Genomic DNA, 26,578 nt, shown 5'->3' with positions numbered 1-26,578 from the left:
CTGAGGGGACATAATTAATCTCCCAGTATCAAGGCTAGGAAGAGAATGGCCTCATTTCCATTAATACCAACAGGTAGAAGGACCTAGAATTTAATCTCTGGAGAAAATAGATGCTATAATTATGGTCGTTTTTTGTGTTCTGCAATGGACTCATCTTGACTATATGGCTTCAATTGTACTTACAATAAAGCAACTTTCTGTTATAATTGAAAGCTTCTACAGTAAGAATCAGTATGAGTGAAAGGTTATGATTTATTGCTGTGTCTTGAGTAAAATATTTAGCTACTAAAATTATTTCTTACTGTCATTTGTTTTATAATTATATTATAGATGGAAGGCACTGAACATATAAACTGGACATTTGGCTCCAGACCTGCAAAGACCCTGTATGTTTTCTTTCTAAATTGTCTTTTTTATTTCAAAATATTTATTCTATTCTATCTTAAATAGCCTTTCTTCAAAATTCCTGCACTTGAGCCTGACAGTGTGTATACTATTATTATTGACAAAAATAACATTTTAGATACTCCATTATTTCAAAGCCTATTAAATAAAGTTTATTGCATCTTCTATTCAGTGAAAGATATCATGCCTGAATTGTGAATGAGCAACTAAATTCAAACATCAAAGGCACCATACTTCAGCATTTCACTGATCACAAAAAAACACATATTGAATTCTTCCAATATAGCATTTGGAGCATTTTGGCTAGATTTAGAATATAAAATACAAAAGTATTTATTAAAGCTAGTGCTCAAAAATATCTAGTTAATCATGTTCCTCATTAAACTTACATGAAACACATTACATAGAGATATAATATAGAAGTTCTATGTACAAAATTGAACAAACAGAATTCGTTTTTACAATTTCTTTCAGTTTCCCCTTACTTTATATTTGTACCTACCTAAACTATATTGAGATTGTATGAAAGAACATCTCTTTAACATAATATATGCCTTTGGTATTACACAAATAATAGCAACATTTAAGTATAATATATATAATATAAATAAAGACAAATTCCTTGTGCGTCCAATCACACTTGGCCGATAAAGAATTCTATGTAGCAAAAATATTTTTAGACACAGACCAGTACAAATTTAGGTGCATTTACCACTTTTATTTTACTATGCAGAAACATACATTCGCATGTATTGTGATGAAACTGACAGCATAAAGAATATAGGATTCCTTTAAACTGATGTGATAATAAAAATGAAACAATGTGTTCTGTACGGTTTAAGGCTTAACTCTGATCTAAGTAAGGAACACTGACTAGACTTGCAAAAGAAACATCTTTCTCTGAGAGTGGACATGACTTGGTTTTGAAAAATCACATTTTCAGATGAACACATCTGAGATGCTAAGGAAAATATACATTTTCTTCAAAATAATCACAATGCAAATTTATAGATTGAGACTTTAGAAAAGTAATGGCAGGATTTCTAACTTTAACAATTCTAAAAATCATTAGCTATTAAGGGTTCCAAATCAGATAAACAAAGCATATTTTATAAGCATTTAAATAAGATTAGAGATTCACCATTGTTTATATAACAAGAATAGTAAAACCAAATTATAACAAGTATATGATTCAAGTTATTTGTTGAATAAAGTATGTTATTGGCACATCTAATGTAATAAAACATATATATAGTATCTGTACAGCTTCTACTATTGTAGTGTGATCTTGATTTCCCATAAACAAAACTTTGCGCATCCCAACCAAGAAACTGTGTTTAGACTTTCAATAATAGTAAAGGCATGAGCTGTTTTATGTGTAGCATAATACAATTGTTTTAACTGTTGATGAACGTGCCATTTAGATGTAAAGTTGATTTAGGAAAATAAAAATGCTGCATTTTTGTAATTTGTTGTTTCATGCAATTATTAGAGTATTAAAGCTGATTCAAATTGCTGTAACTGGGGAATTTCTGCCAGTGTCCTTAATTAGCAATTAAAATCAAAATCTTCCACATTGAAAATTTCTCTGGAGAGATGCAAGTCAGCTGGGTTAGAACCAAGACTCCACATAGGCTCTGATATTCCCACTGATGAAATTCATAAGAAAGCTATTCTAATCCTGCAGTGGAAAGAATATAGTTAAATTCCATCAATAAAAAAACCTAAAATAATAAAAATAAAGTCACAAAAAGAATTGCAAATATTTACACAAAAGAACTCTAGACTTATGCAATGAGTCATAAAAATGGTAAGTTGAATTCAGATCTCTATTTTCTGAAAATCTATACAATTATATTGATAGTCTTTTTAATGAGACCTTTTGATGACAAATCTATATAAACAATGTTCCAAATTCAACTATTGGCATTGAATTTGGAACATTGGTAAGAAAGGACCAACTATATGCATTAGAAAGATTTGATATTTGGGATAACTAACAGAGTAGTTATTAGTGGCCATGTAGAAAATGCCTTGATTCAATGTAATAACATAGGTAACACTCCATATAAAAATAACTGCTATATGTACGCTATATAAATACAGTATTTGTAATTTCCAAATGTTGTTCTATAAATAATTCCATAATTCAGTTGTTGTTCAGGCTCTACTAATACTCCAAGGCTCATCTTTGTTCCTTCTCTTATTTTCAGCTTCCTCACTTATTGCTAAAGCTACAGCAACTGATTTTTGAAGTCTAATCTTTCATGCAGATTTATAATCTATAATTTATAAGGACGTAAGGAAAACTAGTTTGAAATGATTATATTAGTCGTTCAAACAAAATAAAAGCAAATTCTTTTTTTACACACAATATTCAGCTTTTTAAGAGCATACAAGTATCACTAAATCTTGCAATAGCAGGTTAGTATGCCAAACATATTCTAGCACATGCATATAGTAATTGCATTAAACACTCCATTGCTAATTTAGAATTTGTCACCATGCCTTTATTCAATGATAGCAGCAAAAAAATTGCATGTTATTGTCTCCTTTTAAGAAACAATCATAAAAATTGCCAGAACTTATATTAGTAAACTTAGAAAAATGAACAGTTTGAAAAAGGCTATTCGCAAACAACTTTGCAGACAAAACTTAAATACTGGTATTTCAGTTCAATACGCTTGCAAGCTTTCTCAGGCAGAAGAGTATTTTATGATTAGAAAATGCTTTCTTTGCCCACAATTGTGCATAAGCAATCTTCAGGACAGTCAACTTACAGAGCTACTTGATGGAAAATGCACAGCAACTAGCAAGCAGACACAAGCAAATGGGTTTCTCCTATTTGTCTAACTGGCATTAACATAAAGAAAAAAATGTTCTACTCCATAAAGTTAATCTAATCAGCCAAATCATTCATTTTGTCTGTGTGTACAAAGCATAGTACAAATGCCAGAAAGAATAAATAGAAAGGATTAATGATGGGTTCTGGGAGAAGGAATGATCTTTGTCACATGCTAGTCTGTGAGTGCCTGGAAAAAATCTAGTCCTCTTACCTGTAGTCAATCCTCCCCATCTTCTGGTGTGATTTCTGTCTCTTTATGTACCACTACTTTGGTCACTGACATGTCAGGGTGCTGCTCTTTGGCCTCTTTAATTGCCTGAGCCAGCGCCTAGCGTAAGGAAACCACAGAAGGGCAGAAAGGAGAAGGAGGTGGAACATGCATGATCAGTAGCAAGGTGCAGAGAGATTCATGATTAAATTTACAATTTCCAAATGAGGAAATGTGACTCAAAATAGACATTTTACATTTGAACGGAACTGTAATATATTTTAAAGGCCCACTGACACTAAAACAGACTTTTAAGTTTACAGAAAATAGACTAATTTGGAGCTAATTTTAGAAGCTTACATGTCATACCTGATCATGGTCAATGTCTGCATCACCCGTTATCACAATTCGCTTTTCAATTCTTGTCTCTGAAATGCCTCCTTTCACTGTCTTAAAGGGGGATAAAAAAAGCAACTAAGGCCTAAAGATATTGTCAAAGGAAGTTTACTGCTTTTTTTCTCTGAGAAATTAGAACGTTTTTGCCTCTATGGTTCAAGCTTTTCTTTTTAAAAGCAGGTTGCTAATTGCAAAATGGTATTCAACACTTAAATAATACATATGATCGATATGCTGTTTAATGTTCAAAATACCAAATTCAAAAGTGTGCAATGTGCATGTGCGATAGGAACAAACTTCTGATCTCAAAGTTTTCTCTCATAATGTTAAATAGAAACTACATTATAAACACTTTTTGGAATTTATTAGACAGGTAGATAGTGATAGTTTTTTTTATGCTCAAGAGGCAATACACCAAAAAGTGCATTAATCTATATGATTTGGATATGTGCCCCAGGAAATTCTACAATGATCCAATGTTCTTAACATTGTTAAGGCAGTTAAAACTTAAAAGATGTCAGTGTGTTGTTGAATTTTATTCCTAAAATTTAGAGTTAGTTTATAAAGAACTCTGGGTCAGTTTTTAATTTATTAATTTATATTGAATTTATATTTTTGCCTATTTGCACATGGCGACTCGAGGCGTCTTACAGAATGTAAAATAATATTTAAAATAAAAAATAAAAACTAACAAAAAGAATCAATCAAATAAATTAATAAAGTACAATAGAACAAAATCTGGAAAAAAAATAACCCCCCAACTCCCACTCCTCACCCCCATAACAACAGATCACACGAGCCATTTTATGGGGTCTGGGTTCTCCAGGCCTACTGGCAGAACCAGGTCTTCAGTGCCTTCCGGAAGAGTAGGGGCCAGTCTAATCCCTGAGGGAATGATGTTCCAGAGAGAGGGAGCCACCATGGAGAAGGCCCTTCTTCTGGGTCCCATCAGGTGTATCTCCCTCAGGGATGGGATCCGCAACATTCCCTGCCTCCCCACTCTGATGGGTCGGCTAGATGTGATCGGCAAAAGACGATCCTTCAGATAACCTGGTCCCAAGCCATGAAAGGTAACAACTTTAAAGGTGACAACCAGCACCTTGAATTGCACCCAGAAACAAATCAGCAACCAATGCAGTTCCCCGCAGGAGGTGAAATGTACACACCGGGTCTGCACAAAACTATGTAGGCCACTGCATTTTGCACTAACTGAAGTTTCCAAATGCTCTTCAAGAGCATCTCCATGTAGAGGGCATTGCAGTAATCAAGATGGAAAGTAGCTAGGGCATGAGTGACTGTGAGTAGGGACTGTTGGTCCAGAAAAGGGCATAGCTGATGTCCAACCTGCAGTTGCGTAAAGGCCCTCCTGGCCACAACTGTCACTTGCTCTTTGTTCAGGAGTCATGAGTCTAGGAAAACTCCTAGATTACGCACAGGGTCTGTTTGGAGTAGTGTCACCCCATCCAAGACCAAAGATGGCAATTCTCTCTGAGCCAATGAACCCCAAGCCCAGAGCCACATAATTTATTCTTAATGTGTTGCATTTTAATACATTTTAAAAAAGAGACTAAGCCATAAAAAAGCATATGTAACTATGGCTTCTATCATTCAACAAATGATTACTTCAGTTGTTTCACTCAGATATTTATATATTTAACAATAAACCTATGCCTTTATTGGATAAAAAATTGTGGTACACTTACTTTGGTGATATGTGTAGTAGTTGTAGTACTAGTAGTTTCAGAAGTAATGGTCTGTGCACTCATCAGAACTCCTGGTTCAGAATCAGCACCAGAATCCACCTAAGAAAAAAAAATCATATGAAATGATAAATGCATTCAAGATTGCAGTTATTTGTATAAAGTTGACAAACATTCACTTCTTTCAGTTTTCCACTTGTTTAGGACTGAAAACCAGACAAGAATGACTATTAGCAATATTGTATCCATCTTTTCTTCTTAAAATCCATGTGTTTATTCATTTCGAAGGCACCTTTCATGTATTCAATATTTTAATGTTATTATACCAACAACTTTTTCAATAAGTGTTTAAAAATATTTACATCATGAGAACAAAAAATTTTTCCTCCAACATAATGGTTTTTTTAAAAAATTGGTCTTAAATCATTATCAGAGTATTTTTAGTCCAAATAAAGTTTAATTTTTATGTATGTTGCTGTTGTCACCAATCTGTCAGGTTCAGTGCAAATTTTATTGTTTGTAGAATCTCCTTATGTTTTTCCAATCTTTTTATTTTAGTATCTTACCTCAGATGATTCATATGTAATAGTTTTTGTTTCAGTATGGACAACTGGTACTTCTTTCATAGAAATTTCCAATTTCTCTCCACCTGGAGAAGCACTGCCCAAACTGTCTGTCTCAGTCTTCGCAATGGATGACTGTTCCAATGAAATGTAAATGCAGGACACATTAAAATGGATGATTTTCTAGTACTCCAGAATAAAATGTAAATGAATTTTCTTGCATAATAAGAAATATTTTTAAAGTACGTAAACTTACACTTAAGCAGCATTTTTACCATTATTTATATCTAAATTGAGAACATATTTTTAACTAGCATATATCATTTTTCATTTAAAGCTTATTTTGTTGTAGCCCAAAGTTACATGAGCTTATTTTCCTTTAAATATTTAAAACACAGTTGAAATCATGAAAAGGTTGCATAATACGGCAGTTTACAATTAGAACATTCTAATAAATTATTTGGGAAGTGCTTTCAGATTTGAAATTAGATAAGATAAAGAAACAGGTAGTGATTTTTCCATGAAAGGTTATACTTCACTCTTTGCTCTAATAAAATATATTCTAGTATCAGCATTTAGCTGTATTACTTAGCCCAAAATGCTTCTTAAAGAGTACTTATGCTAAAAAGTAAATAAAAAGAAAAAAATAAATCTAAAAATGAACGTTGCAGCAAGCATCAAAATGCCATGCATGTAAAGAAGCATTGAGTTGCTTCCTGGTTAATTTTTAAAATGTTCAATGTGATTTGCAAAGAGTCCCAGGAGTTAAGGGAGAAGGCAAAGTTTGTTTTTAACATCTGCATGTATACCAGTTGGGAGACACGGAAGAAAATTAAATAGCAGAAATCACTAGGAAAGAGAATTTCTGCATCCTTCCTTGGATGCTCATGCCTTCCATATGGACTATGTGCTATTTTACATTAACTTGGACATTAGTATTCACACATCAAGGGACGCCGTGGCTGTACCTGCGACTAGAGTTATTCAGGCAGCTAGGCTTAACCATGTAATAGCTATGTCACCACATTTAAATATCATATTAAATCAAACAGTGACAATTAATGAAAAGGACAAACCGAGCTTGCAAGCCATACAAGTGAAGAACAAATGCATGTGAAGCTGCCTTAAGAAACAAACTGCTCACAATAACTATGTTAGATGCATTGCGTAACTTCCTTAAAGAAGTTTACAGTAGTTTATCTTTTTGTTCAGAATCAGCAAATTAGACATGTTTAATTACCTCAAAAAGAGGTTTGCTTTCTTCCATATTCAAAATATGGGCTGATTTACTCTGCTCCTCTTGTAGATTATGAGAAATGGTAGCAGTTTCTTCCTGTTGGGCTGCAGCTTTTTCCTCTTTAGCCCCCTCAGTGACAGCAGACCCCTCTTTCCCTTTGATGCTAGAAGTCACATGAGATATTGTCTGTGCTGTAGCATCCAGCTGAAGGCCAGCCAACTTAGTAGCATCCTCACTTGCATGCAAACTCATCACATGTTTCTCCTTGACTATTAAAGTTTCCTGCACAACCTTCTTGATGGCCTCCTGCTGTTGCTCCTCTGCTTCCTTTTCCTCATCAGTTTTTGTTTCTGTTCGCTGTAGGAAAGGCAAGTTAGTATTAAAAGCTAATGTGTAAAATCTATAATTAAAGACCATCAAACTTGACAAAGGGTTTGTTTGCATGCTTTTCCTTTACGTACAGGTGATCCGAGTGCTCAGAAATTCCATGTGGTTTCTCTTATAAGCACTAGCGTTCTGAAGAGACCTCAGTTTGAAGGGCAGAAAGTGATTTGGATTTACATGTGGCATGCTTGGACTACCTTTAAAATAAAAAATGCTTCAGAAATACCTTAAACCAAATTAGATCATGCTGTAGCATGATCATGTGATTAGGAAAAAGATGCAACTGCCTTAAGATGTACCTGACATGTACATTCATATCCTTGCATGTTCCAAATTATATTCTGCCCTTTCAATCTGGATATCTGCATATCGCTAATAATTATGAAGTCCAATTTTAACTTTCATACACTTAAATTCTATCTCAAGAATAACAAATTTACTTCTACCTCCCATTTCTGAATGTCAAGTTTAAATGTACTGCTTTAGGAAGGAAAAGTACCCAGCATGTGCATTAATGTTTTCCATGAAGATCCTAAATATACTTATGTGCAAAATAACAAAGGAAAACTCAGTGTTACTCTAAAATAATACTATGAACCATCAAGGGATAATCATTAAAATCTAAAGATGAATCAGATGGCCACCTGTGCCCAGCTATGTGAAGTAGCTGTAACCCCTCCTATGAGCTCAGTTGGTTTTCTTGCAGATTCTATTAATGTGAAGATACCAGAACCATCCAAAGTTTTTTCATCGGAGAGTTGTTTTCTCTAAACAGACAGAGAAATATATAGTCATAGGCATATGGACACAGAAAGAGAAACACACACACACACACACACCAAGTTTATGTTAATTGACACAAATAAAGATAAAGGAGAGGAGGAAATGTGGCAGGGTTACAAAGAGAAAATAATGGAAAATAAATTAGCACAAGTCTGTACTGAATATAAGCAGTAATACAAACAAGCAAGTGATTAGCACTAGGATTCTGCTGGTCTCGTAAAAGCATTATTTTCTCTTCAAAATAAGCAATAGCAGCATACTATATTTCAGTAAGACTGATCTTTAGTTTAAATACCTAATGTCAGCTTTGTACAGTGTTAATTGACTTAAATCATGAAGAAATAATAAAAAGCTGGGTTGGCTGTTATCAAAATAAGGCCAAGCAGAAAAAGGACTAGGAGGCAGGGTAGTGCAGATATTGTCTAAAAAAAGTCATGCTTTGTTAAACTGGATCAAAGTTGTATGTTACCACTACTCTTGATGCTGACGACTCAGTGACATAGTGAGCAGTAGCAATGGTAAAAGATGGCTCTCTGCCATGTTTCCTCACAGGTTTAATTTTCCAACCAAAAGTCTCTCCTTTCAGTTGTTCACTCTCCAGTGATTTCTCAGCTTTGGCTGTCTGTACACTTCCCAGTGTATCGGGCAACTGCAAGTCTTGGTCTGCCTTCAGTGTTTTCTTCAAGCTTTCTTCATCTGGGCTTTGGAGTCGGGAGTCTGCTTCTTTAATTGGTGTCAATGACTCAGAGACCCTCCTTTTGGCATCAGATAATCTTCTGGCCTTCTCATCAGTTACTGGTTCTAGAATTTCATATTCTGCTACTACAGGAATGATTTTCACAGATTCTGGCAATGCTATCTCTGTGTTTTGAAATGATGGCAGAACCATTTTTTCTCCCTCTTTTACTTTAGTGGTCATGGTTACAGTTTTCCCAGAAACAGTATCATAGGATTTTCCTAAGGTATACATTTTCTGCTTAGTGTCATCTTTTGAAAGCAATTCACCTTCCAAGTCCTCAAAGCTCTGTATGTCAGTGATACTATGTTTTAAAAGCTCAGGTGGGATGTCACCAGTTTTACTGCTCACAGTCATTAATTTGTATGTCACAATGGTTTTCGATTCACCATCAACTACCTCAATGGGTACTTTGTCTACAATAACCCAATCCTCAGTGCCCTATATTTGAAATATAAAAGCTCAATTAGAACAACTAAGAGGTTACTTCTATGTTAGGAAGCTAAAATATTACACCTTTAGGAAATTACAATAGCTACTTTATTAACATCCACATTTTTAAAGTATTTCATAAGCCAGAAGGCAATATGAATATTTCAAATTGTGACTAAGTTTAATACATAATACAGCAAGAGGCACCATACTATCTTAATATTTTACACATTTTTAAAAGTGCTTGCTAGGGGGTGAAAATCATTTAGTTTTTAATTTTCTTCAACACAAAACACTGTTATTTTAAGTGTAAAGTACAGCTGTTTGGAGAAATAAACACTCCCCAAATATCTGAAAATATAGCTTAATACTCCAATCCCAGTTCTGTGAAGTTATGTGCTTGAAATGCTTTCAAATAGTTTACAAATGGAGGTGAATCATTCTGCTTATTAAAATATTTTGTACTCAAAAATACTGCAAATGTTACAGAACAGTCTTTAATTGTTCGCTAATGCTTTTATATCTTTATATAATTAATACATTATAGTCTGAATACTCAATTGCAAGTATATCCTGTACCATCAATTTCATATACTTTCATATATTTAATAGTGCTCCTGAATGACAGTCCATAATGTTACTAATCAAAATGCACGGTGTAATTTGTTGCTTTCCTTAATATTTAGTTAAGAAAAAGAGATGAAAAGCAGATGATTAGAGAAACAGAAGTGAAAGACAGTAACACAGGGATCCCCTCTAATATTCCAGATTTGTGATAGAATAATTGAAAATACAGCTTTTCTAAAAGCACCTCAAGATTCTGCTGTTTGTACAATCATATACCTTGTGGAGGTAATGGTTAATTCTTTTTCTAGTTCATTTTAGTTCAGTACCTCCTCGTTTTAAAAATGATTTATAAAAGTTTATAGGGTAGGATCACCTTACAATTGTTATTCCCCTTCTTTCCTGAATGCATATATGGAAACACACTAGATAAACTTGGAAATGTTTGTGAGCATTTCCAATCAGCATAGTATTTCCATTCAGGCCTGAAATGCATCTTCTGAATTCTATCAAACTAAACAGGAGTAGGTGAAGTACATTCATCTGCAGTATCCTACCCTACTTCTATATAAACATACAGACTTGATTATGTACAGACTTGATTCTTGCTGCTATTTCTGAAGATTCTACCTGAACAATGAAAATTGCACACATAAGAATGAAGAAGTTCAAGCAATATTTTGATAAGCACGCTTCTTTACCGTAAACACATCTGGAAAACATATTTGCTGTAACAGTTAGAAGCAAATCTGATTTTTAAAAAAATGCTACAATGAAATGGATTCTAAAGGCAGTTGATATTGCTTATTATTTTTACCAAGATGTTTAAACATGTATATATGCAGATGTCCAGGGAAGAAATGAGACTCTAAGCTCTGAGAACTGTGAAGAAATCTGAAAACAAATCTAAATCAGAAATCTTTGTGAAATATTAACCAAACCTTTAAAAAGGAACTGCCAAAAGAAATATGATGTATTTATCAAATTAGCACTTTAAGATGCAGCATCTTTCAGTAATAAAAATACACCTTTTTACCTGAGAATCAAGAAAGGCCGTGCTTTCCTTCTGTAAAAATATGCGTTTTTCAAATTTTTCTTTATCTTCTTTGGTCTAGAGGACAACATATCTATCATTAAAATCCATGAGAAGGTTGGAGTATAGATTCTTGAAAAATCGGCAGATATGCACTCACCTCGTCAGGCATAAGTGGTTCAATCATAGGAGCTTCTTCATGTCTTGCAGCAAGCCGGACTGGTGACGTTGAAAGTCTCTTCTCCCATTCATTGGTCCCTGAGGCATCTGTGGTGGTTTCTAAGAATGTCCGTTTCAGCTCACTTATATTGGTCTGGTGTTTTATCAGATCTTCCTGTGTTTTATCTAGTTCCTGGTTTCGGAAAGGGGAGTGCAGCATTTTTTTAAAATTTGAATTGGCATGACAGAAAAACAAATATATTTTCGTAGTTAATCACCAAAAAATCTTGATGAGATTAGCTCTCACGGCACTAACACAACACTCTTGGCAAACTGGTGTTTTAAAGGAAAAATGTACAGAAATTCTTAGGACACTTCACACATAACAGTGTGGCAAGAACATTTGCCACTAGGTAGGATTCCTGTCAGAGGTTGCCAGCCAATCCAAGCTCCCTGCCAACTGAGCCTATGTTAATATGCATTCACTAGCACCTGTGTACATTGCTCTGTAGGTGGAAAACATTTCCTGGGCACACTTCAATATGCAATGTGTAAAGTAGTCCTCATTCATGTGAGCATCAAATACTTTTAGGGGAGTCATAGTTTGCACACATTCTAGAAATTTTTTTAAAAATCTATATACATATGCAACAGAGTTGTAAAAATGAGTATAACAGAAAATCCTCATCTTAACATTTGATTTATTAGCAAGTAAAAATGCACATATCATGCATCATATACAAATTCACACCTTAACTACTATATTTAAAACACACATAGAATACATGCACTAATATATACCCATACCAACCTCTAACATAAGATTACTATGTTTGATATACACATTTTCACCCTGTATGCGCTTAATCAGACTATTCTGAAAAAACTGAAAAAGAAAGGAAAATGTGAGGACCACAATATTCAAAGAATGTAAAAATGCTGTTCTAAGCAATGTTTGTAAATATTGTGGGGATATGAATAAACACAAGCAGTTTAGCCATGGAGGATAACAAACACACAAAAAAGCAAGGCATTCTTTCACTTGCCTGTGCTTTGAGATCAACATCTTCCTCCTGATCTGACTGTTTAGGTAGAGAAAAAAACCAGAAAATATTATTTTACTAATAAAAATCATTTAATGACTATAATTATCATCATCATGATATTTTTAAATGGTTCATACTCATCAAATGAACAACATATGTAATAGGTATTGAAACCTCTCCTGGCATAAACCTCCACCCAGATGCATCTGTTTTAAAAGCTATCACAAAATGTTCTGGGAGTCACCAGAATGTATATATAAACAGAGATAACTGAAATTAGTGGAAAACTTTTTCATATAGAAAACTATTTATGTACTGTCATAGGATATATCTCTACATGGCATAGTTACTTGAAGGAGGCCTGGTTACTTGAAGGAGGGGTGTCTTGCATAGCATCTGCCTGGCCAATTCAATACTACAGTGCTTTCATTACTAAGGGGTATCAACTATGCTGAAATTCAGAATATCTAAGGAACATGATACATTCTTTGACAATAAATTCAGAGCAAGAGTACACACCTCTGTGGCAGTGGTTTCACCATCTGCTGCAGTATCAGTCCTTTCACTATCAGTCTGTGTTATATAACCAGATTCCAAGAAGAAAGCAAGAATAAGAAATAAATCCAATTTGTAATTAAACAAAATCATAGGTTGAATTGTCAAATCTACATTCTTGTGAGCTGCATTTTAAACATTTTTCAAACAAATGACAATTTAAAAGAAGCATAATCCAAAACAACAAATCAGACAGCATTAAGATCAAGGCATACTATACAAAGTAGTGGTTTTTGTGTTAAACAGAATCATTAAATTGTGGAGTTTGAAGGAGCAAAAGGATCACCTAGTACAATACTCTGCAATGTGCAGGAACACCATTTAAGCCATCTTTGAGATTGGTTAGCCAAACAAAACCAAATCAGAAAAAGAAGATACTTTTCTTTATTTTTTTCTAAAGATAGCCACTGATTTTAATAAGCAATAAAATGTGAAAATTGCACTTCTCTAACTATAATTTCGGGGATGGGGGAAGCTCTGTACAGTACTTTTAATGAGACATTATAAAAATATTGTTCTATTATTTGTTCATTTAGAGAAGGAAAATCTATTAGCGCGTCTATTATAACAGTCCCTTGATTTTAGCCCCTTATTTGCACAAATGTTTTTTCTCACATGGTTTTAAGGCTGTCTGCATTAGCAAAGTTTTAACAAACACATAAACAGAACAAATTTAGCTATATCTTGAACAGAATTAACATTTGTCAACAATGAAATATGATGTAGCTGCAAGAAAATCCTTTGTTATGTAAAGCTATATTTTCTATCAGTGCTTATAAAACATAGCAATGTATTTTAAGTAACATTTAGAAAGTACAAATGATCAAAGTAAACAAAGCACAGCATTATCCATCCAGCATTGATACATCCTAATATGTACCATGAACACTTTAATTTTATTAATACTGTCTCAAAATGAATAATGATTTCAAAAAATACTTTAAAATAAATGTATAAAACACTGAATGGGGTTGTTATGAAAAAAATCAAGCTATACAATGATCCAAAGGCCTGAATATGTTTTAAAATATTCATTTAAGACAGAGTGGTTATTCTATATAGGTAGGTAGATATATAACATGCAGCCCAAACGTTTTGGACTACAACTAGATAATCCCTTGCCATGCTGTTAGGGACACATAGGAATTGAAAACCTACACAACTGGACAATGTCAGGCCGCCTACCTCTACAGTTCTTCAAAACCTCTTCATGGGCAAACAATGTAATATATTAAGCATGCAACTGGATTAATTCATCCTTTGGGATTGCAATAACAATCACTAAGTTGACGGAACAGTTTACCTACAGGTAATCTTCGCTTAATGACTATTCATTCAGTGGTAGTTTAGAGTTAAAATGTCACTGAACAAATGGTAGTTATGACTGGTCCTCAAAGTTACAGCTGTTGCAGCAGCCCCACAGTCATGTGTTGAAAAGTTGGGTATTTGCCAGCCTGCCCACATTTACGACTACTATGTGAGCTTCAACCAACCCACCCACCCACCTCTGACAGTTGGTAGCCCTGTATTCTGCCATCCTTCACCATCTTCTTCCTCCGACTGCTGATAAGACACCTCTGGCCAAGGTAGCTGCTGACCCTTCATGCTTCTGTGAGGCCTCCATGAACATCAGCTTTCTTAGGTTAATTCTCTTGTTATTTCAATGCAGGAAAAAGATTTCACATTCATTATGTTTACATGAAGTCCTAGCTTAATGACCAGTTGCTTAAAGATCATTCGGTTATGACTCCCTATCCTCAAGGTTATGACTGCTTGTCTTTGGCACCATAGGTTCTTATTACAACATTTGTCATTTAGGTATTCGCATTGTTTCTTTCTTTCTTTTTTTTGCAACACCAGTTCTTCTTCCACATTTCTGCCACTACTCTGAGTTTCTGCCCATTCAGATAAATATTTTCTTTACTTTTCCAATGAAATGTATTAACTGGAATCCATTCAGCCTTTGTCTAGAAGATGAGATGCACTGAATCATCTTTTTGTAATATATAAGCTAACAATGATGCCAGTGTATTCTAGCCACATTTAGCAAGAAGGGTGATCTGGCTGTATCAATCCTGCTCATAAGACCGCACATGAAGATTTCCCATGTATATTCCAACTACCTATATCTGTTCCTCTTGTCACTCCTCTGCCAACGCTATGATGGTGGTTTCTTCTTTATCTTTTTAGTATCTCCTGTTTCAGCAACATTCTTATCTGGTGTTAAATCCTTCCAAGTTCGAAAACAGAATCTAGTCTATCAAGAGCAATTAATCCCCAAAGGATCACTGCTTCCTTACCAATTTCTTCAGACGTTTTATCATTTCCAAAGTTGTCCATACATTAAGGTGCTTTTAAATCTTCATACAGTTCAAATGGCAACCATCGGTATACCAGATGTCTGTTATATGAAAGAAGATGGATGGAATCTACATTTTTTGTTGCTTTGCTGCTGTAGTTTTAACATTAGCCTGTCTTCATTGCAATTCACTTTGTTCATTCCAGAAATTGATTATTTGATTTGTACAAGCAAGTAGATTGCATTTGGTTGGATTACTACATCTGTTTAGTGATGTGCTCAACCAGATGTTTTTGTGTCACCCTAAAATTCTCACTAGAGCTGTGTAACAGTAGTCTGCCCAAAAACATCTCTGGATGGCTGAAATGCCTTCTTTCAGCCATGGAAGGAATCATTTCTCTACAGTAACACAGTTTCTTCTTACTACATTGCTTTATATCATTCCTCATCTTTCGTCAAGATTCCCTTTGTAGTATGAATATTACCCAGAAAATTATGTTTTCGAATCTTGTTTTCTTATGTTGTTGAAGATATCTTACAACTCGTAGCACAGTATTCCATTTTACAGGAAATCTCAGGATTTCCATCCAGGCATTACACCATTGAACTGACATTGTAATTTCTACTAGCCTATCATTCTTACTAAAAGGCTTGCTGTACTACAAGCTGCATAGAAACTCTGTCTTAGGTTTTTATAGTTTTTCTATGTTTACTTCAATGAAAGCCATTCACACTTTATAAAATTAAGTGAGCTCTGGCTTTTTATGCAGATATTTGCTCTTCCCTTCTCTTGTACTCACCACTGAAAAAGTAACGTTCTAATATCTTTTTAACCATTGTGTTCAAGATACCAATTTAACACTATCCAGGCTATTGGTTCTATTGCCAAAATACATTCCACAACAACATCAGACGTATAAGAATACATTTTGGGGGAATACCTGCAAACATTCCAATTTTTTCTTAGTAGAAGTATGAGCCTCAGATCAAAGTAAGTCTGCTAGGTTACCCATACATAGTGAATACACAAAGGAACAGGTTGCTTACCCATAACTATGGACTTTCAATATTCATCAGTGCACTTCTATGAACCTCTTCCATTCCTCTAGCAAAAGTTTGCCCTGACACAGTACGTTAAGTACCATGCTGTTCCTTATGGAACTGAGAAGAGACTGGAAGTTGTATCCAGAAGTTTGACAACATGGGGCTCACCTCTATCAAACATACTCCTTGACTACAGAGTTCCTAGTAGTGTCTTTGTGCTGGCAAATCATTCGTATGTATAAATATAGAAATGACTACTCAAAGTATATAACCAGAGTTATAATCAGCCTACTTCTTTTTTCGACATACTACCTTGGGTTCAACTACACCTATATTCACATGTATTTGACAAGGAGAAATACTATGTCACCAATACCAGCCCTTGCATTACATGCATTAAACTGACTTTGTTAAGGACTAGGATAGCACTGAGACAGCAAGGGTTGCAGGAATATTAGCAGCTGCAAGGTACATTATGGGATGCATGTGTGGGGTGGGGGTGGGGAAACACTACCAGTTTACCATTTATTTCTTTTTTAATTTTAATTTACAATATTTTATGACCAGCCAAGTCAGAATGAATTTCCTAAGCAATTATTTGAAAAACAAACTAAGCTCCCTTTTCAATGAGAACCATTTTGTGAGATGATCAATGAAATGCTCTCAAATCCAAATGTGCTTATTGACATGACTTACTTTACCAAGAACAGTTGTTGTTTTAAACAAAATTTGCACTGATATATTTAATATGGATATATTTATAACAGCCACACCCTTAATTCCTATTAAAAGGAAGAGGCAGTCAAATGTATTTACAGCATAAAAAATGAAGACAACAGTTTCAAAGAAAGAACATAAAACTATGTCACCACAATTTCATTAAAACAACTAAATAAATTTATTAATTTTGGGGTACACTTTTATTTCCATTTCATTTTATAAAATAAGAATTAATGTTAAAACGAATATGGTCCCAAACTAATATTTGGGAATAGGTCCTATTAAATAGACTGCAATTAAATATAATGCAGTCAGCAATTACCTTGTAATAATTAAAGCGTTTCTTCAGTTCAAAATACTACATTCCTTTAATTAGAACGGCAGTTGAAATCAGTCATAATTCTACAATTTACTGTATGGATCCTGAATAAATTACAAGGAATATATGGTATACCTATGCAGTTTATCCTGGTCTCTTTTTATGTGCCATATCATTAGGACCTGCATTTACTATCTTGTCTTTTCACCAACTATAACTCTAGATGCAACTCACAAATTGCATCTAGAGTTATAGCTGTTGCTAGCTTGTTGCTTTTTAAAATTCTAGATAGCTCAAGCTATCCTAGTTTAACCATTTTTACTTCAGAGAACACTTTAAAATCCAAAACATTTACTTATTATTTAGATGTATTATTTAGAATGGAGTTCCTTCTGTTCTTGCAGAAAATTTTATTGGACAATGCTGTATGTATCTACTCAGAAGTAAACCCTATTCAATTCAATAGGTTGTACTCCCAGGTAAATGGGTTCAAGACATGGAGGTAACGCAGAACTCTACAGTGAGATTTTAGGCAGCTCTAAGGGACTTTTTCTCAAAGAAAATAATACTAGACCATTCACCAACTTGCAGTTTGTTGGAACTACTGCTGAAATTTAAAAGCAGACATTTTTCTTAGCTTATTATAATCATAACTGCTGTGTTTTGTTTTGCTGATGTAATGGAGACATGCCAAGATTCAAAAGAAAATATCATGCAATATGTCCAAACAACATGTCCACCCTGGATTAGGCACAAATCGGTGTAATCTAGCAGACAGCTGCTAGTCCTGGTCTAATCACAAGCTTGGTTCATATATAATAACATGATTTGGTGTAAGAATATTTATAGCTTTCAACCCAAGATTGCCAACTAGTTTGTTGATCTGAAACTCACCTTTTGGCATACATAGAGCCATATATTGGCTAATATTGAAGCACATTATAATTTCTATACAAACAAAATAATTAATTGAATTGGTATGAATAAAGTTTAAAGCAAACACAAGTCTAACTGCATAGTTCCAAATCATGATTTTACACATCTGAACCAAGCCAATCTAAAGCAAACAAACTAGAAAACCCATCCTATCCCATCTCAGCTGAACTTTATTTAGCATAAATCTTATTGATTTCATTTAAACTTACTGGCAAGCAAGTTTGCTTTGCAATGAATTATAACATATACGGTACTTTCAGATTATTATTTGGGTTGATTGGTAATTTTAATTTAACAATTTGCAAAATGCCAATGTTTTTATTCAAAAATTTGTGATTTACTTAAAAGATGCTTATAAAGTACTTGCATCGTATACATTTGACACTATTCACTGTATGTTACAACTCAGTGTTCAAATTTTATGTTACAGAAGAAAAATTTAATTTGTATTAGGAGACAGAATTGTCTTAACTAGGCTTCATTAATCCTATAAAACACTTATCGCTAGACTAGAATACTTCTTTGTTAAACATGGTTAAGAATGTTCTTCACTTTGATTATAAGCTTTATTAAAATGCTCTAAGCAAATAAATAATTCTGGCAGTAAGGGAAGTACAGAATAGAAACACTTTCCAGTTGTGCTCTACTCCTGTGTCTGCATCTATGCAGCTTTGTGGGCTGAAGTAAACACAATTTCCTGGCTATTCTTCGATAGATGGGATTATTCCAAGAAAGTCAGATTGGATCTATGGTAGTCTCATTTTCAATACAAAACTTTTTAAACACTAAATTCCTTTTAAGGGTAAAAGGTAATTTAGAACTTTTCCTGTTCAGCTAAAATGTTATAAATTTAAATCCACAACTCAGGATTGTATTTGAAATAAACTATTTGAAACTTTCATTACCTAAAAGCAATTTGTAAAAATTATCATCTTATACACTTTGTCTTGTGCCTAACCCTGGGCTCAAGCTACACTCTCAACACAACAAAAAATTTAAAAAAAAAATCTGAACATATTGGCACAGACAAAAATGAGGTTCTGAAAGGACTACCAGTGCAGCATTCTAACACTGTTTAGGATTGAAACAATGAACACCAAAAAAGTGTGTTCTGTGTTGAGGTACACACCTCTTCGTCTGAACTGTCACTCAGGTCATTTTCAAGTGAAGCAGTCAAGGAAGCCGCCTTGGGCTCCAGGTAGCAGAGGCACATAGCCAAGGGAAAGGAGAGAGTGAGAGCATAGGGTACAGAGAAAGAAGCAGAAAGCAAAAAGAAAAAGATGAAAAGGAAACAAGGCACAAGGGAAGGTGAGCGAATGGGAAGGAAATGCTGCACACTTTGTGGCAGGATGTTTGTTTCAGACAAATTTGGAAAGGATAAGTAGCCATCATCATCCAGGAGAGAAGGGAATGATTCTGGAAGTTGCAAGGAGAAAGAAAATAATGTACCACCCTTTCTGGCCTTTTGCTTGTAATTAAATGCCATGTCATGTTCAATAGAATAAGCTCTTTCTTTTCTGCTGAAGTTCAAATCAGTCTCATCGTGCTTTTGACTGGTGTTTTTTAATGATTCACCATCTAATAACTTTTTACTATTCTCCTTACACCTTCTCCTGTGAAGTTCTGTTGAAGATGCAAAGGGACCAGTTGGTGAGGATGGCAAGGGGGTTAATGAATCAATGCCAGGCAAAAGTGGCTGATGAAAGAAAAGATAGCAAGTGCAAGAGCAAAAGGACAAAAAGAAAATTATAATTGGTTAATTTCCTCTGCATATAAAAGTTAATTGCATAAAGCTAAAAGAACAAATTGAATTGAATTAATTATACCAGTTTACATGCTGTATTCTATGAGGGTAGCCAGTTACAAAGTTAACTCATCTATTGAAATACATTATCTTATTTTTAAAAAGTTCAACATACACATTTAATTGCTACATTAAGTTTGCAAACTAGCAAGTCTCAAACTGAAAGGCTTAAAATCATCCCACAAAGGAATGAAACTATATAGGCTATACGCTTCTTTCTGGTATAAGCACCATTGTCTTTTTAGCTCATTGTACCTTTGTCTTTGGCATTCCAAAGGTTTAATCTGGCACTAAAAAAAAAAGAGTAGGAATGCTACACAGTTGGTCATACTCTTAATTCATGAATGTAAATCTGTGGTTCACCACTCATTCTGCCATCATTTCCCCAATTTGATCACCACTGTAAAATGGATAAGGAAATGGGAGAGGACAATGATACAAACAAGTGAAAGGGTAAGCAATACTTCACCATTTCAATTTTATTTTCCAAAAAAGGATTTCTTTCTTTGTAACATTCTAGTTTTTAACCAGAAATTTCTGTGATTCCCCATGATTTTTGGAGAAGACTATGATATAAAACTTTGCATTATAATTTTCTATAGGATTTTGAACACTGAGGAGTGTGTCTATAGTAGTACCATATATTGCTGGAATGCAAACAAGAGCGACTCCTTCTTCTATTAAAAACTTAACTAAGACACCTCTTATTAAAATGGGAAAATTACAAAAAAAAAAAAACCCAAAGCAAAAATTATTTAGGATTAACACAATAAAAATCTAAGGAAATATGTCTTCTTCCATGGCTTACTGACAACCACCCATGTTTACTGTTAGAGAATGTTGAGTATTAGAAAAAATGGAATAAGTAGAGATTAAGAATTAAATGTAGTGTTCTAGATAGTTAGCTCAAACAAAAGGATTTAGACTGCAAAAAATCCGTTTGGTTCTATAAACAAGGTCTACCTGAAAAATAATAAGCAATGTCTTATAAAAATGAATTTACATCAAAATATATCTTATTGCAATAGATCTGCTTCTGGAGAAGTCTGTATAAGAATACAGGATATTTTCTTTTACCTGAATGCCCAAATTTTCCTACTAATAGGCTCTTATTTACCTGTATCTGAATCTGTCAAATTATGCTTAAATTCAGGCATGTACATTGTCTTACATACAAACGGTTAATGGAAGATAATATTCACTGCAAGCATAGTATTCACTGCTAGAACAGGAATTCTATATAAACATAGCAATTTGTGGTCTCTTTTTGAATGCTAAAAATTATTTTAATACCTAATTTATTTTTCTGAACCAGCGGCTGGATAACAAATAAAAAAATATGTTCAAAATTTCCATCCATGGGGAATGCTTTTGGTCTACTGATTAAGGCACCAGGCTGAAAACCAGGAGACCATGAGTTCTACTCCTGCCTTAGGCAAGAAAGAGAGTTGGAATGGAATGGTCACTCTCAGCCCACCCCTACCTGGTTATTGTGGGGAAAATAGGAGGAGGAAGGTGTGTTGGATAAGTATGCTGCTTTGAGTCATTTGTTCAAAATAATTATGGCGGAATACAAATCAATAAATACAATTTTTTTAAAAAAATTAAAAAACGCATGCATTATAGAGAATTTCAAGAGACCTTCTCAACAAGGATTGTTGATGCTGACCACAAAATCTAGTTGATTAATAAATAGTAGCAGAGATTTTCTTTCTATTTTTGCTGTATCATTTAGATTTATTCCTCCTGGATTGTGCTTGATTTATGGAGGTTACTAACCATGTCATATATTATCTTTGTAACTAATTTATAAATGGAATTCAAAGTTTGGCTTAGCAATTTAAAAATTCTAAATGATTTGGGACTTTGCTATTGGGAAAATTATTTTATTTTTTCCTAAAAACCTGACAGTTGCTGCATTTGACTATAAGGCACTGATCTAAAAAAAATATGCAAAAACATAGTTTCCTTAACAATACTGTCTATAACAACACCCTCCCCCAAGAAATTAGGTTTCTCCTGTTCATTAGTATATTCCACAAAGCAGAAATGTCAGCAAATGCTTTACTGTATTAGCATTACCCACTACTAAGTTTTTTCCCCCTGATTTTTGCTGCTTCAAGTACTGTAAACATTTGTAATTACTGATTGTTGTTGTTAATGATTTTATATTTTGCAAATCAGGAGAGCAATTTCTTTATAGAAGACAAAAGTTAGAAACTAAATATTTAAATGTTTAAGTAATCCTACACATCCAATACTCCAGAAATAGTGTTATGGGAAATTAGATATAAATTGATCAAATGGATTTTCAGATAAATTGTCCACGGTAATTGATCTTTTAATTAAGAATCCCTAACATCTTCCAATAAAATTCTAGAGCTCCTATCGATAGAACAAAAATAAACAAATAGTATAAAGAAATAATGCTCACTGATTGCAGTGCATGTAGTATTTTTGAAGGAGTTTCAGGTGTGCATCCTGTTAGATAGGAAATGGTAATCTGTGGCTCTCCAGATATTGCAATTATAGTATACCTCACTGTTGATTATGTTGGCTAACAGCTGATTCAACAGTATTTAGAAAATAAACATTGTCCATGCCGTTGTAATGAATATTCCTACTTCTACAGTTCTGGACACCAGTTTCAGAAAGAAAGAGATTGAAACCAATGATCAGGTGAGGGCCTTGTCCAAATGGAAGTTTACATATGTTTTGATACAGTCACACTTGAAGATATTTGCTCCTAAATGCAGTTATATAAAACCAATCATAGATTGATTTCTAAAATATAAGATATAAATCTCTATTTATATAGGAAAATATTTAATTCCTAGTTTCTTCCTACTTATCTTGGAATATTTTTTTCTGAACCTCTTTTCTTGTATTATTCAATCCCTTAACAATATAGGCATAATTACTACATTGTGATAGCTATTTATTGCAAAATGTGAATCTCTTAAGCACTTTTATTTAAAGTTATATATTCCAACACAATTCTAGTAGGAATTTTAAAAAACAAAAATAAACATCATGGTTGTCAAAAAATTGAACATACATTTGCGGAAACATGTAATCCCTGGAATATATCATATTTCCTGCATATTATCATTTAATAAACTTTAATTGCCAAATATTTAAAAAACATTCAATTGGACATGAAAAGCATTGTTATGGCAAGACAGTTCTTGCAATGTAGTGTGCAACTATAAATGGTACTCTTCATTTTTAGCCAATAATTTAGTGTTTATTTTGACAATTTTAAGTTGTCTGCACTTCGTCCCCCAGAATTCCCCAACAATGCATCTTAAAGTTGCTAAGATTGAGAAACGTTGCTATAATTGTATGCCAAATGCAACAGTGAATAAATTTGTTTCTGCTTATTTTAATAATTTCCTACATTTAGAGATGAAAAGTCCTTTTAGCAACTGAGTACATTTTATAAAGTGTTAATTCATACATTTTGTGATGATACTGCAGCATGAGCCTACCATCTAATAACCATAGTAATTACTGTGATAATGTATACATATCCAGCAGTTCATCCCACCTAGATGCTTGAATTTAACTTCTTCAATTCTCAGCTTTTAGCTATGATGATTGGGAATTCTGGGAGTTCCAGTTTGGACGGGCAACATTTTGTGAGGAAGTCTGTCCTGTGCCAACAGCTCACTCACAAAAGATGCCTATTTCAAGCTGTGTTGTTGTAGAGAAAGTGTATTCCAACTATATCTGCAAAACTACTGGAACACAATGATTGGGAGAGAAATATGTGACAAGCAGGATTATAGAAAAGTAAATCTGTATACCTTTATAAAAGCATGTTGAAACACAGTGGATACTTAACGACTTAAATTCTTGGAGTCAATATCTAAACTGGATGGACTCATATCCCAAATGTCTTGATAAACATTGATTTTATTGTACTAAGTGATTCAGGTTTATTGACTCTTCCCACTATATATGTGTCTATAAAATATGTGATATACTATATAGGCATCTGGGACTAAAGCTAGTCTTCCTTGTCATAGCTGTTCATTCTGTACAATATTTTCTGAAGGTCTACCGATAGGCAACTTTTTTGATAACAGGAGAGCTGGAATTAATATGATCTGGAGTTATAAGTAATTTCACATGGATTATGACAATAATGTAGAAGTAAAAGGATGTCAAAATGTACAATGATTTGCTCTCTCTAGTTTAATTTATACTAGAAACACTGATTCTAAGATCAGGAAAAAAGGAAGTTAGCACTCTTATAATGACAAATAATTCAAAGGCAATTCAAAAAGGCAAATAAATGCAGTAACCCACAAAAAGAGTTATTTACATTGTAGAGCATGTAGCATATTCAAAAGTGAAACATGTTCTCTATATAAAACTAAATTGCCACTGTTCATCTTAACATTGTCAGAAAAAGCTACTGTACAGAATAACAAATTATTTATTACTAAACACTGGTGATTTGCCACTACTTTCTTATGCTTTCTGTCACCAAAATTGTGTGGCTTTTGCGATACTGCTTAGTTGATAGAATTAAATTAAAAATATAAAAACTATACCTTAGTATCGTGCCGTATTGCTGAAACTGGAGTGCCTTCCTCTTCTTTCTTTTTTAGCTGTTCATCGTCTTTCTCTTCTTCTGCTTTCTTCTCTGGTGTCACAGTAGTTATCAAGTTTGTTTGAGAGATGCCCTTTGTTGTAGCGTACTGGCCAGTACCAACCTCTGCAGCAGACATAGAATCCTTCATGTACATTTCATGGTTTTCATTCACTGATGCTAAAAGCAAATGCAATGTGAAGAGGTGAAATCTTAAATAGATGATTCATTTGGCTAAGTAAAACTACATTATGGATTAATTATTTAATTCTGTGCATGCCTACCCAAAAGTAAATCTCATTAAATTCAATGGGATTTATGCCCAGGCAAGTGAGCACAGGCTTGCAGCATTAAGCAGTCTGCCAGTGAAATGGAAGCCTCATGTTTCTAAAACATGCAGAAACATAAATACTAAATCCTATATAAAACAATAAAATTAATATGCATGTATGTGTATGTATATGCATATACAGATATCGTATTAAAATCTGATATATATTCACATGCATGCAGATACTTTTAAATCCAGAATCTTTTTTTATCTAAAGTTTGTCCTAGAATAGATAGCTTGAAAATAATGAAATTATCTGAGCACACTGCACTACACTTATGTAAAGAACCTAGGTGATAAACAGCCGATTAACATATACAGCTTGAAAGTACTTCCTTAAAAAATAATTAATTAGCAACCAGAGGCAATTATCTCAAAATGCAAGATCCTAATGAGCTTGACATATAGACCCAAAGAAGTATCACTAATTCACTGGAAAGAAAAAAAAGATTTTGAAGAGTAGGTTAAAAAATTATTTACAGAAAGGAAAAAAAATGGCCATTTCACCAAACCTTTATTATACCAACTTGAATCACACTAAATATACAAGGCAGACATTAGGGTTGTACAAGACAAAGAGATATTTTACAGGAACAATTAGAAAACAGGACCTCTATATGTGCTGCGAAATGTTGCAAAATAGTTCTTCCAAATGTTTTGCACATATAAATTCAACAGCATTATTTTCTAATCATATACATGTAGTATTCAATTTATGACCACAATTGGGATAAGGATGGCCAATTGGCTAAACAAGATGCTGCAGTTGTTAAGAGACTCATGTAGTCATTAAGCAAATCTGGCCTCCCCCATTGACCGCTTGTCAAAAGCCGGCTGGGAAGGCAGACAATGAGGATCATGTGAACCAGAGATGCTACAACCAACATAAATAATTGCCAAAGCACCTGAATTTTGATTGTTTGAAAGTAAAAAGTTCCTGCCACCATTTTTAATTACTTGATCTATGAGAGTGCATCCTTCCTAAGTTTTTCTCTGACCATTAAGGTGGAGAGGAAGGGGGGCTCCTGCGTCTCTGATTGTTTCCTCAGCAGTAACTCTTCTCCTCATTCCCCAAGGTCATCCACAGATTCCATTTCAGTAGCAGCAATCCCTAGAGGCCAACTTGACAAGCAGACTGTCACACCTGAATAACTTGCAAAGCAGCATTTCTGATAGTGGCAAGTGTCCACCATAGAACATAGACAGCTCCCATTCATGTTATCACAGACAAATCACTGTCCCTCATTTTTAGAGGGGCGATTTCTGTGAAATCATCTATGGAGCTGGAAAAATCCACTTAGACCAATGACTCCAAATTTATGTTCTGCTTAACATTCTCAACTGCTGTGACCTGCAGTGGGATCACATAGCAATAAATGAAGGGCTGCTGAAGGGTGCAAGTTCTTTCCCAGCAAGTTTATCAGTTTGATGCAGAAGTATGTGGAATTCCAAGGAAAGTTATAGTTCCAGAACCATTAA

The 26,578-nt window shown here is 34.0% G+C and overlaps 1 protein-coding gene across 34 annotated transcripts in view; it reads right to left on the bottom strand.

Annotated features, from left to right (window-relative positions):
• Window positions 1–1,102: 1,102 nt before the first annotated feature.
• Window positions 1,103–26,578, bottom strand: part of EPB41L3 (erythrocyte membrane protein band 4.1 like 3) — a 134,090-nt gene continuing 108,614 nt past the window's right edge. For 6 of the 34 annotated variants that reach the window (XM_087931112.1, XM_087931103.1, XM_087931106.1 and 3 more), the window contains 14 exons: window positions 24,731–24,948; window positions 19,494–20,060; window positions 13,011–13,064; window positions 12,492–12,527; window positions 11,447–11,638; window positions 11,290–11,364; window positions 8,991–9,698; window positions 8,383–8,505; window positions 7,358–7,711; window positions 6,121–6,252; window positions 5,558–5,656; window positions 3,828–3,908; window positions 3,462–3,578; window positions 1,103–2,086 (listed from right to left, as the gene is read on the bottom strand). In XM_087931112.1, coding sequence (XP_087787238.1) covers window positions 3,468–3,578; window positions 3,828–3,908; window positions 5,558–5,656; window positions 6,121–6,252; window positions 7,358–7,711; window positions 8,383–8,505; window positions 8,991–9,698; window positions 11,290–11,364; window positions 11,447–11,638; window positions 12,492–12,527; window positions 13,011–13,064; window positions 19,494–20,060; window positions 24,731–24,948 — 2,750 coding nt within the window. In that variant the 3' untranslated portion in view covers window positions 1,103–2,086; window positions 3,462–3,467. The remainder of the gene's footprint in view (window positions 2,087–3,461; window positions 3,579–3,827; window positions 3,909–5,557; window positions 5,657–6,120; window positions 6,253–7,357; window positions 7,712–8,382; window positions 8,506–8,990; window positions 9,699–11,289; window positions 11,365–11,446; window positions 11,639–12,491; window positions 12,528–13,010; window positions 13,065–19,493; window positions 20,061–24,730; window positions 24,949–26,578) is intronic. The other 28 variants (XM_087931120.1, XM_087931113.1, XM_026699369.2 and 25 more) reach the window with 25 other exon arrangements.

The sequence above is a fragment of the Pseudonaja textilis genome, chromosome 3, assembly GCF_049901715.1.
Source record: "Pseudonaja textilis isolate UNSWEBS1 chromosome 3, rPseTex1.2, whole genome shotgun sequence".
Classification (NCBI taxonomy): Eukaryota; Metazoa; Chordata; class Lepidosauria; order Squamata; family Elapidae; genus Pseudonaja; species Pseudonaja textilis.
The sequence above is the reverse complement of the archived record's forward strand: the minus strand, read 5'-3'. Positions and strand labels throughout refer to the sequence as shown.